Source organism: Echinops telfairi, unplaced genomic scaffold, assembly GCF_000313985.2.
Source record: "Echinops telfairi isolate 266 unplaced genomic scaffold, ASM31398v2 ScPeMD7_7400;HRSCAF=8409, whole genome shotgun sequence".
Taxonomy (NCBI): Eukaryota; Metazoa; Chordata; class Mammalia; order Afrosoricida; family Tenrecidae; genus Echinops; species Echinops telfairi.
The window spans coordinates 10,201,054-10,216,641 of record NW_022111300.1 but is presented as its reverse complement, the minus strand read 5'-3'; the positions used below and the strand labels follow the sequence as shown (position 1 = coordinate 10,216,641).

The following is a 15,588-nucleotide window of genomic DNA, read 5'->3' as shown; positions in this document are numbered from 1 at the left end:
TTGGTTTCATAAATGGAACGCCTCCATGTAACCAGGATGCATGTCTAAAAGGGAACATTATCAACACACTTGAAGCTCCTCTGCCCCCCTCCCCCCCCCAAAAAAAAACCCAACAGAATGAACAGAGAACAGAGAAGGTCCGGGCATACAGTCCTGGAACACATGCACATTTTCCAACTCTGTATCCCTGTCTGCTTCCCTTCACTATGGGCCCGGACAATCTAGAAAGTAGCAGGAGGGTGTCCTTTACTTCCCTAAAGTGTAGAACTAGCAGGAAGCAGTATTTGATCATTCAGTGACTACTTATTGACCAAGTGTGCATTGTACTGGACATGGCTCCATATGCCTCTGATACAAAGAAGAATAAGAACACCTGACTTCAAGGAGGCATGGGAGGATACATGACAACTCAAGTGTAGCGGTAGGTACGAGAGGGACGAGGGCACCCCTGTCGTCTAAGAGCCAGAAGGTGGAACCAGTTCAGGGGAAAAGATGGAATAGTGTTAATTCCAGCAAAGAAGGGAGCATTGCGTGCCGAGGTGGAGACTTGACTTTCTTCCTTTGAGGTAGAGAGGGGTCTGGGCATGGAAATAAAATGGGGAGACTAGAAGATAGTGAGTGTAGTAATGTGAATCATGTCTTAAGGTAGCACTAAACAAATCCCAGCTGTTCCCATGCTCATTGTTCTTGTTCTTTGTAGTTTAAATAAGGTGGTATGTATATTGTCTTGTACCACAACTAGCACATAGTAATTACTATTAATACATGTTCACCTGTCTCCTCAGTCACCTGCCAAGAAGACCTGCAAAACCTGTTGTAGTCCCTCCCTTGCAGCCAGTACACAGCTCTTGAGTGGGATTACTAAGCCTTTCTATGAATTTCCTTCTATTCTGTAAGCCAAAGCCAAATTCAACTCTTGCAGAAACTAGACCTTCTTACATAGTCCAGCCTGAAACAAATCAAGTGGCCAATTGCTCTCTTTGCCCTACAAGTGTGATTTAAGGGGTAGCACAGAGCAGCGGTAAGAGCTTAAACTCTGGAGGCCATTGTCCAGGTTCAAATCCCAGCTCTGTCACCTACCAGCTGGGGGGCCCTGGTAAAGTTCCTTTAGCCTCTTGGTACTCAGTTTCTTCATCCATAAATGGGGATAATGGTAATACTCAACTCACAGAGGACTACTGTGAAGAAGTGCTATTAACGAGTTGATATTTTTAAGATGCTTTGAATAGCCCTTGGCACATAATGTTATAGTATTAAATAAGCGTATAAAATGTATTTATTTGGACACATGAAAGCAAAGTAATATAGATCTGAGTACATTTATGTGGTTGATAGCTCTTCCTCCCAGGAGTCTTTCCTGTTTGTACTTTTCTCTTCCCATTCTGTCTCATGAATGAGCCTCACTTTTCTCCCTTTCCAAGGCAGACACGTGAGAGTATCTCAGTGTGCCAAAGTAACTTACAATTATTAGTGTTGGTTATTCTCATGAGTAAAATGCTCAAAGACCTCTGAATTTAACATATGAATCCATCCAGACTTCAGATGTAAGGCAGTGGAAAGTGTGTTTGCGTAAAATTTAAAAAAGCCTTTGATTTTTCTGACCATGATCACTGTGTCTTTATTTATCTTTGTGGTAAATATGCCAGTGGGCTCCTGACCAGGAGGTGAGTGAGATGTACTTTCCTTTTGCAGCTGTCGAAAGGACTCAACAAAGAAAGCTTGAAGAAGTACTGTTAGCAGCAGCGAGGGAAGGCAAAACAGCAGAACTCACTGCACTGGTAAAACCAGCCAACAGAAACAAGTGTGCGTGCGTGCGTGCGTGCATGCGCGTGCGCGTGCTTCCTTACACTCGGCATGTTTTAGTTCATGTTAGTCATAACTTAGTTGAATGATGGGACCAAAAACTCCAGAGATCCACTCCAAAATAGAGTGGTGGTCCTTAAGTGTCTACAAGCACAAACATGGTAATAGTGTGACACATTTTCAACTGGAGTGTTTCTTTATGAATTTCTGATTTATACTCATTCCACACACAACCCCCCAAATCTGTTGCATCAGTCCAGGTCAATAGTTAGTGTCAATAACCCCCCAGTTTGGAATACACTTATTGAATTTTGATGAGCACTACGTCCTGGGAGAAATGAAATTTCTAGCAGGTAACGGGCAGAAGAGGAACATATTTGACATACAACGTTTGGAGGTTGGAGCAGACTGGAAACTTTGTCCACTATGATTCTGATTGTTGTGGGTTTTGTTGTTTTCTTTTTCTCCTTTGGAGACATGCTCTGCCACTTCTGTTTCCTACGTAGTCTCATTAAGCTCGACACTTAACCTTGCTCAGAATTCAAGACTTGAAGCGTTGCCATTTGCTTTAATGTTACTTCAGCTCATTTCAAAAGTCTTCATTGGCTCCCATATACAGGGCTTAAAACATTTTGAAAATTTGTGAGCTGGAGAAGGTGTAAAGGAACTTCTAAAGCAGTAGAATGGGAACAACAAAGTCTATAGAATCTTGACATTTACACATTGAACACTGATGGACTTGACTCGAATGACTATTGATAAGAGACTGAAGAGATTCATTTGCAATTTTGCTGTCACACATTCGAATTGCAACATTGCAAAACCAACCTCGCTGTCATTGAGTCTTTTCTGACTCGGAGTCATCCTTGGTACAGAATAAAAACTCCCCCGTGGATCTCTGGGACTGTAAGTCTTTATGGAGGCAGAAAGCCTCCTCTTTCTTCCGAGAAGTAACTGGTGGGTTTGAACAGCTGGCTTTGTGGTTAGCAACATAATATATAGTCCACTATGTCTCCAAGCCACTTTACAGGACTGGAAGGATTGAAAATCATCATGAAATATTAATTCCCTGAGGTAGGTGGGTGGTCCTGGGATCTGCTGTCAGAGGAGCATGGGCCCTTGACATGGGCCTGAGATTTGTTAGCACAGTGAACCTGAACCTGAGGAATGACAGGATTGGCTGGTTCTGTGAGCAAGAAGCTACTGGTAGCCTTGCTACTCAGGACCCCAGCTGTGCATTGTGTGTATGCAATGTGAGGTCCTGCCTGAGACATTCACTTGCCTTCATACATGTGATGGGAGAAAACCTATCTTTGCGATGTAATTCTGCAGCCCATTTCTTTTATATTTAGCTCAACAGACCGAATCCTCCTGATGTTAACTGTTCCGATCAATTAGGAAATACACCATTGCATTGTGCAGCTTACCGAGCTCATAAGCAGTGTGCCTTAAAGCTTCTCAAAAGCGGAGCTGACCCAAGTCGGAAAAACAAAAATGGTAAGCACTTAGTGAAAAGCCTTGGTTGCTGATTTTGAAGCTATAACATGAAATCAATGTGGCATAGAACTTTTACTTTCGTGTTCAGCTTTAAACTGCATATTCACTGTTTAATATTGAAATGAAGGCATTCACACAAAAGATAAACTAATTAATTTACTTTCCAGTTAAGACTTAACTGTTTAATGCTGCTTACTCCATTGTAGACCCTTACAATGACGAAGAGAGGTGTGCCATTGCCATCTAGAGAAAGATATGAATGTGCATGATATGTCTGTAGCAAAGGATGGGGTAACCAGGCCAGAACCGACCTGGAGAGACTCTTTAGCATCTTTAGGTACCATTTTTGATACGCGTGCTTCTGCCTGCTGCCAGAATGGGCTGGAACACTTCATTGGTCCCACAATCCCCGTGTTCAGCTCCTTCCTAGCCCAAATCCCAGTCTATGGCAATTGTCACTTATGTGACTGTCTCCCATTAGACTGAATTCCTAAAGGCAAGGACCATCACTTAACTTGTCTCCTGTACCTGAGTTCAGAGGAATGTATCATACATAACACCTTGTGAGCATTGCTTGCTATGTTGGAAGCTTGGGGTAGTTTAGACGATCTTCTTAAAGGATTCGGTCATTGATACGGACTTTGAAGCCCCCCCAAGAGTTTTAGAAAATGAAGTTTCATTTGTAAAGACTTTGGATAGTGTCTCTGACAAAGTCCCCCCACCTACTTGTTTCGTTTTTCTTCCTGTTTTGAATATAGCCTTAATACCATGATTATCTAGTAAGACTTTGATAAGCAGAAATTTGAGTGGCATCCCCAGTTTGGCTCACTTAGGGCCTATGAAGAGGAGTGCTAGTGGGTAAATCATCTAGACCAGTGCTTCCAAAGTGGTTGGTACCATGCCCTAGGGGGTGCTGGAGTCATCCAGTTGTGTGTGCTGTTCTTGCCATGCTGTTTTTGTGGCGGGGTGGCAGTGAGGGGCTGCAAAAGCAGACACCTGCACTTTATCCTGGATTGTGCACTATGGTGCAAGCATTTTTAATTGTAAGGGGGCTCACTGAATACTTTTTTTTCCTTTCTGAAAAGGGGTCAGTAGTGGCCCAATGAGTTTGGGGTCCTATGAGCTAGATGAGGGTTAGCGTCATAGAGCAGAATATTTGGAAATGACTAGCCATAATGTACCTTCATTTGGAATTTCTAAGGGGACCTAGGTGGAGCTGTAGACTGAAAAAGTAAAAAACTGTGCTCTAGAAAAATTAATGTGATGATGACCCTGTGATGGTATTTGAAGTCCTGGTGGCATAGCTTCCAACATATTAGCAATACAGATTCCACAGTGTGAGAAAATGACCAGTAGTGGCATTTTTCATCACTGTTGTTGTTAGCTACCATTGAGTGGATTCTAACTCGGCAATCAGTGGTGACAGGTAGTGGTTTCCTCGGCTCTAAGCTTATGGGAGCAGCTTGCCCCTACTTTCTCCCACAGAGCAGCCAATGGATGGATTTGAACTGTCAGCCTTGCTGGTAACAGACCAGTGCTTACCTGACAGTGTGTTTAGGGATCCTTGCATTAGTCATTAGGGAGATATATGTCAATATCACAATGTGATACCACTTTATCCCCACAAGAACAGCTGTGGTAAGAGAACACAAAATAACAGATGTTGGCAAAGATACAAGGCAGTACTCCAAAAACACTGGAACTTTTTTCAAAGTTATGTATTTAATTTTTTTCGAAAAAACAACCTTATCACTTTCAAAGCACTTCCCATTACACTTAATATATTTGTCAAATCTGCGAATCCATTTTTGGAAACATTTTTGAAACTCATCTGTTTGGATGGTTGGCAGCACCTCCTCGTTGTTTTTTCCCCTTCCCCTCTTCTATGTCTCAAATAGCTGTCCTTTCATGTCCCTCTTTATTCGCAGAAACAAAAAGAAGTTGCACGGAGTGAGGTCAGGTGAGTAAGGTGCGTGTGAGGCAAGAGAGGCATGCTGTTTTTGCCAAAAACTAGAACACTGAGATGGCTGCATGTGCACAGGTACATTGTCGTGATGACAAAACCAGTCCCTCATCTGCCACAAATCAGACCTTTTTTAAAAAAATCATTTTACTGGGGGCTCCTACAGCTCTAATCATAATATATACATACATTGTGTCAGTGTTTATATCTTAAAGGACATTTTACATGGGTAGAGGCTGCAGTCTCTCTTCTTCATTACTCTTTTACTCACACCCCTCTCTTTTTGTTCTTTTTTTTTTTAAATACTTTTATTGGGGGCTCTTACATCTTTTATCATAATCCATATATTCATCCACTTTGTCAAGCACATTTGCACATATGCTGCCATCATCATTTTCAAAGCATTTGACCCCCAGTTTTAAGCTCTCCATTTCTTACCCTTCCCTCCCAGCTCCCCCCATTTCTCATGAACCCTTGATAAGTTGTAGATTATTATTTTCATATCTTAACATTATCCTCTGTCGCCCCTCACCCACTTTTCCATTGTTCATCCTGCTGAGAGGTGGTATAGGTTGCTCCTTGTGATCAATTCCCCCTTTCTCCTCCCATCCTCCCCTAATCCTCCTGGTATCTCTACTCTCATTATTGGCCCTGTGGGGTTTCTCTATCCTGGGTTCCCTGTGTTGCAGGCTCTTATCTGTAGCAGTGTACATGTCCTGGTCTAATCTGATTTGTAAGGTAAAATTGAGGTTGTGATTGTGGGGGGAAGGAAGCACCAAAGAACTAAAGGAAAGTTGTTTGTTTCATGGATGCTATACTGTACCCTAACTGGTTCATCTCTTCCCGGTGACCCTTCTATGAGGGGATGTCCAATTGTCTACAAATGGGCATTGGGTCTCTACCCCATCCCCCACCCCCACCCCCCGCCCCAATTCACATTGGGTATGATTTTGTTCTGAGTCTTGGATGCCTAACACCTGATCACATCGACACTTTATGATCACACAGGTTGGTGTGCTTCTTTCATGTCGGTTTTGTTGCTTCTCAGCTAGATGGCCACTTTTTTATCTTCAAGCCTCTATAAGAACCCAGACGCTGTATCTTTGATAGCCAGGCACCATCAGCTTTCTTCAACACATTTCCTTATGCACCCATTTTGTATTCAGCGATCCTGTTGGGAAGCTGAGCATCACAGAATGCTGGATTGTTAGAATAAAGTGTTCTTGTGTTGAGGGAGTACTCAAGTCGAGGCCCAATGTCCATCTGTAACTTTAATTCTTAACATATAGATATGAGTACATAGTTCTATTCCCCTCTCATTATATGTATATTTACATATCTACATGCCTGTATTTAGACCTCTGTAAATGTCCTTTGCCTCCTGGTTCTTTCCTTTATTTCCTTTTACTTTCCTCTTGTCCCACCATCATGTTCGGCCTTCATTTAGGTTTAGTTACTCACTACTACATTGCCCTTGATTAAGTCCCACTAGGCATCCTACTCCCTTCTCTCTAGTGATTTTATATCACTTGTTATTCCCTTGTCCCTGGGTTTCCCCCCCTCCCCCCTTCCTTTCTCCCACCTCTCCTTCTCCCCCGGGAACCATTGGTCCTGTTTTTTTCATCTCCGAATTATTTATCCTGCCTATCTTATCTAGACAGACATGCAGATACATTAATAAGCGCAAAACCAGGCAAAGCCAAATAAAACAACAAAGGAGGTCAAGACCTACAAAACAAGAACAACAACAACAACCAAAGCAAACCCCAAAACAACAAAAAGAAAGACACTGACAAAAATGGAAGAACCTATAAATAGTTCAAGGTCTGTTTGTTGGCCTTTACGAGTGTTTTCTAGTCAAGTCTGATGGGGTGCCACACTCTGTCTCCAAAGTCTATTTTTGGTATTACCCGGGGATTTCATCACTCTGCTCACCTGCTGCTCTGCTGCATGCCCTCAGTGCCTCACCCTAGTGTGATGCGGTCAGATTGTGCACGATTCCCGCACTGTGTCTCCAGTGTTGTCCCCGCAGCACTATGGTTCAGTGAGGGACGTCGTGTCTCTTAGTGTGGCTGGTCCTATGGTCCTCTCTGTGCGTGGTCTGCTCCAAGCAGGAATATTGTCCTTGGGGCTTGGTGGGCCAGGATGTCCTCCCCTCCCTCTCCATGCCTTTTTGTTTCTCTTGTGTGCTCTAATCAGATGCACTCCTCTCCTCAAGCTGTAACCCCAGTGCTGTCCTCTGAAGTGCATTCTTCTGGGGGAAAGGGGGTGTCCACATAGTTGGGATTGGGGCCGGCCCCACAGACCTCTCTATTGGTTCCCTGGTACATGCCGGTATGTTGTGTTCAAGTCTTGGTGCATCGGGTTGAAGCCAAATCAGGCCTTTTTTGCCGCACAGTGTTGCACATTCTTTTCAGAACCTCTGAATCAGTGGTTCTCAACCTTCTTAATGCCAGGACCCTTTCATACAGTTCCTCATGTTGTGGTGACTGCCCCCCCCCCAACCATAAAATTATTTTTCTTGCTATTTCATAACTGTAATTTTGCTGCTGTTATGAAATGGACAACCCCTGTGAAAGGATCGTTTGACCCCCAAAGGGGTTGTGACCCACGGGTTAGGAACCGCTGCTCTAAATAGAAAGCCCAATTAACACTAAGAGTGAACATTTTCATCTGTTCAGGAAGCTGATGAATATACAGAATGAGGCTTGTCATCAAATGTTTGGCATTTCACCTTTTTTGAAAGGAGAAAACCACTTGTACACTTGAGTTTTCCTCGTAGCACTGTCCCTGTAAGCTGTATTCAACATCACAACAGATTTTGTGACTTTTTTCCTGAGCAGGAAACAAAATTTCATAGCTACGCGCTGCTTTTTTAAATTGGCCGTCACAAAAAACAAGGCTCAAGAGAAACTGCTTTTACGAAAAAATTCATTGTGACCAGAGAGAACCTTCCCAGGTGAAGCCACTGGGTGCTCTAACTCAGACCGAGTTACTTGATGCTTGCCTAGCAGGAAAACGGAATATTACGAAAGCCCTGCAGTGCAATTCTGGTTGTTGCTTTTGTTTTTCTCTTGGGGGGGGGGGGGGGCGAGGTACACCCTTGTATGAAGAAATTGGACTCCATCCATTGCTGATAGGAAGGCAAAGTGATATGAAGCTGGTGGAAAACCATTAGATAGTTCCTGAAAGAGTTCAGCGTAAAACTATAGTAAAATACGGGAATCTCAATCCTCGGTATATGTCTGTCTTAGACTAGAGAAGCAAAAGCAGTAATCCTTTTGTATTTACATAAATCTATATCAAGAAAATAATATAGACAGGAAAGTTCAGTCATATTCCATGCAGGTTCTAAGTCCATGGGTGGGATGAGACATCTCCTGGCTTGAGTAGCTTTAAGGGCTAATGAACTCAAGATTGGCAGGAACCTCACAGGCTGGTAGCTGCAGCGGTGGATGAAGCCAAGGTCAACAGATCAGGATTGTGTCTGGAGAGGTGAGTGAATGAATGCAAGGCCAGCAGATCAGATGAGAGGACACTGATGGATCTTGGGGTCAGAAGATAATACGGCAGTCCCTGACTCAAGTTTCAAAAACCAGAGGTGGATAAGCCAAATGCAGACCAGATCCAGCAAGAATCAGCTTTCCCACCGCTTCTATTTATGTAGGAAATAGACTGAAGTTTATTAGGGGTTACTAGTGTGAGGAGAAAATCACTGCTTAGGGGTCATTGAGTTTCTGTTAGTAGTGATGGAAATTTTCAATAATGGTGATAGTTGTACAATGCTCAGCACAATATCACTGAATTTTGCACGGAAAAACTTCCAGTTCTCTAAGCTTTAGTATATATGTTTTTGACAAACTAGAATAAAAAAATGCATTCACATAAATACAAGGAGCTATGTTTTAGGATGTTTATTTTACCTGTATTTGAAATAGTGAAAAAGACAGGAAATGTGTTGCCTGAAGCATGATTTATGCTTGCAGCTGTACTAAAATAGATAATCCCTAGACCTACATCTATCAGCATAGATAAAAACAATGGTGACTAAAGAAAGGAAGGTACGGAATGACAGCTACAACATCCCATGATTTTAAACTATGTTTAGCATTAAGTAAAGAAAGAAAACCACTTTATCCATGAATATATTCCTGAATAATAAAAGTAGAAGTATACACATAGGGAATAGAGGTTGAATTTAAAGATGATGATTACCTTTGAAAAGTGGTAGCAATTTATAACAAAGGCTTATCAATTAAGGGTAAGCATGTAAAATAATAGAAGGACAGTCCAGATTTCTGGCAAGGATTGTTTTTGTGATACTCAGGTACATCTGTAGAGATGCTTCATTTGGGATGTACAAAAGGAAGATACAATGAAGATAATTACTTATTTACTTGTTTATTTTTAGAGAAAAGATATATTGAGGGAGCTTACATAGGAATAAGGGACAGATGAGAAATAAAAGTAGCCCTTGTCTGGAATGACAAGGGATCCTGAAGAGCTAGAACGGTGTTGAAAAAGAAGACCAAAGTAGGAGGACTTGCACATCCTGATATTAAAACATACTATACAGCAGTATATACTGTATAAGCAAGGTTGGAGAGATTTTTTCAGGAGAAGCCAATCCCTGGAAAAGGACATCATGGTTGTTACGTAAAATAGAGGGTCAGAGAAACAGAGGAAATCCATCAGTGAGAAAGATTGGCACAGTGGCTGCAACAGTGGGCTTGAACACAGGACTGGGAAGTGTTACCTGTTGTTGTCTATGAGTCAGAGCTGACTGGATGGCACCAAACAACTACATACCACTACAGTAATTAACACAGCCTGAAAGTGGCATAGCAATAAACAGACCAATGCCACCTCTTCTGATGGCAGAATTGAGAGTCCAGAGCCCACACACCTAAGTCTGATCATTGAGGAAAGAAGAGTCTCTTGATTAAATGGTGCTGGGAAAGTGGGATTTCCATGTGTGCAAATTTAAACAAGATCTATGTCTCGTGTGGTAGTTACATAATCTGGTGTCAGTTTGGGACTTCAGAGGATTAAGAGTGAAGGGGTGGAGTCTAGTCCATTAATCAAGATATAACCAATGAGGCCTCTGTGAGGGCATGGCCTTCCCTTGAGGATTCTGGGGTTTGGGATTTCCTCCTTGAAAGCTGGGAGACCTCTCTCTCTCTCTCTCTCTTTTTCTCTCCCGATTCACTCCCTTGGAAACTTTCTGCTGACAAGACTGACTCCCTTTGAGACATCCCTGAGGAGAAGCCACATGGACCTACCCTGATGCAGCCAGAATACTGGACCTGGAGAAGCCACATGGAGACCCCTGCCAGTGCTGAGATGCTTACACTGCCACTGGATCAACAAGACTTCCCACCCACTGGCCTGTGATCATCCTGCATTTGGCATTATTGCATGTGTTTTGTGATTCTGAGGAGGATGTTATAGATTGGTATCAGGCATACGGGCTAATATCGGACTTAGGACTTGATCTGGACTGAACTGGGATATTTTCTTAATGTGCAGTTGCTCCTGTTTATAAACCCCTTTCTTATTCACATATGAGTATCTATGAATTTGTTTCTCTAGTCTACCCAAACAACATACCTCATCCTGTGCACAAAACCAAAATCAAAACATGTGAGATCTATATTTGCAAACTAAAACCATAAAATTCTTAGAAAAAAAAGTAGAGACAAAGCAGTCAGGCCTAGCTTTTAATAGTAGATCATCTGAGGAGACTTGGTGGCATAGTGGTTGTTCACTGGGCTGCTAACTGCAAGGTCAGAAATTTGAAGCCACCAGCCACTCCAAGGGAGAACGACAGTGCTTTGCATGAGGCAGACATCAAACAAGCATTCACTTTCCATCTTTATGGTTTATTTCTCTAGTACCCCACTCCCAAGGTACCAGAATGTATTAGACTGGATTGGCTAGAGAAAAAATCCAGGGATATTCATAGGGATGTAAGAGAGAGCTTTATATCAAGAGCAATTGTATATTGAGAAAACATCCCAGCCCAGTCCAGATCAAGTCAGTAATTCCGATATTAGCCCATATTTCCAATACTAGTCCTTAAAATTCTCTGTAGACTCATGCAGCACATGCAATGATGCTGACTGCAGGAAGAGCACAGGCCGGTGGGTGGAAAGTCTTGTGGATCCAATGGCGCTGGAAGCATCTCCGTTGCACTGACTGTCATTCCCGTGGCTCCTTATGGCTTGTCAGCAGGAAGACAGCAGAGAGAGTGACCCACCTCTTCTGATGGCACAATCAACAGAGAGGAAGTTCCCAGAATCCTCATGAGAAGGCTACGTCCACAAGGAGGGATCATCAGGCTGTGACCTAATCGACAGACTACAGTCCACCACTTCCTTTTTTGATCAAGTTGACCTGAAATTGTGTAACTCACAGTGATATTCTAAGAACTTTATGATAATCCAGTTTTGCCAGCATCATTTGTTAAAGGCATTTTGTCTTCTTGAAAGGACCTTGAGTCTTCATTGACTACTAACCAACCACAGATGGACATACTTATTTCTGGGTCCTCAGTTCTCTTTCAGTACTCTACGTTTCTATATGGTACCCAAAGCAGACAGTTTTGATAAACGTCACTGTGTAGTAAGATTGAGATCAGAAGTATGAGGTCTCTTACTTTGTTCTTCTTAATTGCTTTAGCTATGTGGGGCTTCGTTCCTTTCCATGTAAATTTGCAGACTGATTTGCTTTTCATTAAAGAATATTGTTGGGATTTGGACCAGGATTTCATCATGTCTTTAGATTGCTTTTGTAGTGTTGCCATGTTTGCCAATGTCAGTATTCCTGTTCACAAGTGTGGAATAGAACTTTTATGTCCCTAATTAGGTTTATTCCTAGGGTTTTTTGTGGGGGGAAGGAAATGGCAGTAGGGAATGAGTTATTGTACAAAGCTTGTTTTCTTGATTTCCATTTCAGATTCCTTTTTTTGGTGTAGAGGAATCATACTTATTTCGTGTGTTTATCTCGTGCCCTGTCACTTTGTTGACTCCTTCTATTGGTTTCTTGTGGGTTTTCTATGTATAGGATGATGCCATCTGTGAATAAGGACAGTTTTACTTATTCCATTATCATTAGGATTCTCATTATTTCTTTTTCTTCCCTTATTGCTGTAGGTATTACTTTTAGTACAATTCCAAATAAGACTAGTGACAGCACTTAGGAATAGAAGGAGCTGTACTTGGAAGAAGGAACAGCCAGAATGCTACCTCAGAAGTGAGGATGATGAGCTTTCAGCTCATGTACTTTTCTAATCCCTGGGAAGGGATATCAAGCTTGAGGGTCATCAAAGAAGAGGAAGGCCCTCAACAAGATGGATTGACACAGTGTCTACAAATGTTACAGCTGTGGAGATGGCATAGGACTAGGCAGTGGTTTGTTCTGTTGTACAAATGGTGACCAACTGATTATCACTAATTATGTACTTCGATTTCCTGTGCCTTGAAACGTAATTTTATTCTTTCTATACTTGCATTGCACTTGTTTTCATTGGTTTTTGTAATGTTCTAAAACTGGTGGGCAGTACAAAACCACCAGCAGCCTGCAGGAGAGTGACCGGGCTTTCTGCTACTGTAAACAGTTACAGTTGTGGAGACCCCCACGGGGTCACTGTGAGTCAGCATTGATCTCGATGGCAGTGAGTTTGTTTGGTTTTGGAGTACTGGGTAAAGGTTCCCCTTTCTATCTACTTTGTAAAGGATTTTCGTTGACCGTCTTACCCGTATATTCTTCCAGATAAGATTCAATTTATTTTCTGAGTTTCCGTGTTACAATACTGTTGAGATTTCATTGCAGTTAATGTTCCATGTGGGTTGATTTTAGAATTGGCATCTTCACAATACTGTTTTTCCCACTGAAGGGACAATCTGGTATCATACAAAATTTTAAATATTAAATCATTTTTAATTTTATTTCGTTGTTGAGAGGAGTTGCAGTCAGTTTTTGAAATGACTGCCTAGGGCACCCATACAGGAGGGAGTCTGGCTATTTCATTCAGTAAAAAAGGATTTTTTTTAAATTCTTGCTGTGTGTCAAGCACTTTGGGCATTGAGTCCAGAAATGAGGGCATTGGACTGGAATTTCATCTAGTTGGCAGGAGTTCAGGATTTATTTTTGGCATGAGGGCAGATTTCTATGAAAGAAATCACATTGTCTTCTTCCACTTGGCCTAGAGGAATCATCTCTCAAAAGCACCCTGTAGTTTGAATGAAAATAACAGAGTTGGCAGACCTTTATAAGATACCTTCCTCTGTGCTGGCTGGGAAAAGTGAAACTCATTATTACCGTGCATACTCAAGTATAAGCCGATCCGAATATCAGCCAAGGCACCTAATTTTACCACAAAAAGTGCATTAAAAATGTGCTGAAAAACTTGGCTTATACACGAGTATATGCGGTAATTTCTCAGTTAACATTTTAAAAAGTTTTCCCCACTATCAAAGTAATATACGATTGCCCCAGTTTCATCCCTCTGCATCCCTACAAGTCTTCCTCAAAAATCTCAAAGCCATGTGCTTCTTCCTGTCTTTACAAGTATTCCTCCTGAGCTACTAACTCTCTCGCCCACATTGCCTCTATCTTTCTCCTGGATCATTGCTATTGCTCTTTAATGAGCCTCCTTGCTTTTCTCTTGGAAACATTTCAAGCCATTATCTAGACAATAGTCAAGGAGCCCTGGTGGCAGTGTTTGGTACCAGTTGGACTTTTAACCATAAAGTTATCAGCTCAAATCCACCAGCTGATCCGCAGGGGAACGATGGGGCTAGCCAGATCCGGCGAAGATTTACAGCCTCAGAGGCCCTCCTCTGATCACTTCCATTTGAAATTGAAATTGAAATTGATTTGATGGTATGGATGGGAAACCATTATCATAGTATTCTTAAATAAAAACAAAACGATTGTTATTGGTTGCCACTGTGAGTGCGTTCTGACTCATGGTGACCTCATGGGACAGAGTAGAACTTCCATCGTAAGGTTTCGAAAGAATCATGGTGGCATAATGGCTTATGCATTGTGTTGGGAACTGAAAGGCCAGCAATTGAAGCTCACCAGCCACTCCTGAGAAAGCTCAATCAGGCTTTCTGCTTCTGCAGAGATGTATGGCCTTGGAAGCCCACAGGGACAGCTCTGCTCTGTCTTACAGGGTCAGTATGAGTTGGAATCGACTTGCTGACAGTGAGGTGAGAGTCTCTATAGAAACAGATTCAGCAGGTTTTCCTCCAGGAGCAACTGAGTGAATTCCAACCTACAACCAGAGTGGTGAGTTCCATCCTCTAAGCAGCTCAACACTTAATGTCTGTGCCTTTGGAGCTTCTTAAAACTATATTGAAAATGACAAACGCTTAAAAAATAAGATAGTATAATTAAATGTTCATCATTTAATCACCATGCTTCAGGAATTATCAATAATGACCAGTCTTGTTTCATTTCTCCCACCCTTTCCAGCCATCTGCCACATTATTTGTAAATATTCCAATATATTGATGAAGGATAAATTCTCCCTTCAATAAAACAAACCACATAATCATTACACCACTCAGTGAATATATTAAAAGTTGTTGAATTGTATGCTTGAAGTGGGTGAACTGTATGACATATAAATTATACACAGGGACTTTTAAAGTTTATATAAAAATGTCATTATCTCTTATTCCCATTTTCCTGTGAACATTTTAAGTCTCCGTATATCACAATAACGCTGTTAAAAAGACCATCACAATAGTATTGCCTTATAAAAATATTTTGGTAACTCATTAAGTAACCAATAGACAAAGTTCACATTTCCCTAATTGTGTTTTTTTTCATATTTTCACAATTTTACCATTATTACATTATTCTATAGAAGCCATATTACATTATTCTGCTGCTTAGGCTTTTTCACCAAGTTTAGAATAAAACCAAGCTTAAACTCTCTCACAAGGGTTTCACCCACCGAGCCCTTATACGATGTGGCCTCTATTGCACTAACTTTATCTCCTATGCAGGAAATCATTCCTTTCTCAGCTCTTTTTTCTCTCTGCTGGTGTGTTAGGCTGGGTTGACCAGAGTAACAAATCTAGAGAAACTCATCTATGTATAAGAAAGGGTTTTATTTCAAGAAATATTTATATATCAAGAAAGCGTCCTAACCCAGTCCAACTCAAATCCATAAGTCTACTACTAGTCCACAAGTCTTCAAACCCATTAAGCCCCATGAGTGCAATGCTGTGTAATGCAGGAAGATCACAGGCCCCTGGGCGCAGGGTCGTGTGGATCCAAGGTCCATGGGAACACGGCAGGGTTCCAGC

General features: G+C 41.8%; 1 protein-coding gene across 1 annotated transcript in view; it reads left to right on the top strand.

The window, feature by feature from the left end:
* Window positions 1-15,588, top strand: part of OSBPL1A (oxysterol binding protein like 1A) — a 244,562-nt gene that overhangs the window by 66,587 nt on the left and 162,387 nt on the right. The window contains exons 6-7 of the mRNA XM_004702913.3: window positions 1,693-1,778; window positions 3,156-3,300. Of these exons, the coding sequence (XP_004702970.1) occupies window positions 1,693-1,778; window positions 3,156-3,300 (231 nt within the window). The remainder of the gene's footprint in view (window positions 1-1,692; window positions 1,779-3,155; window positions 3,301-15,588) is intronic.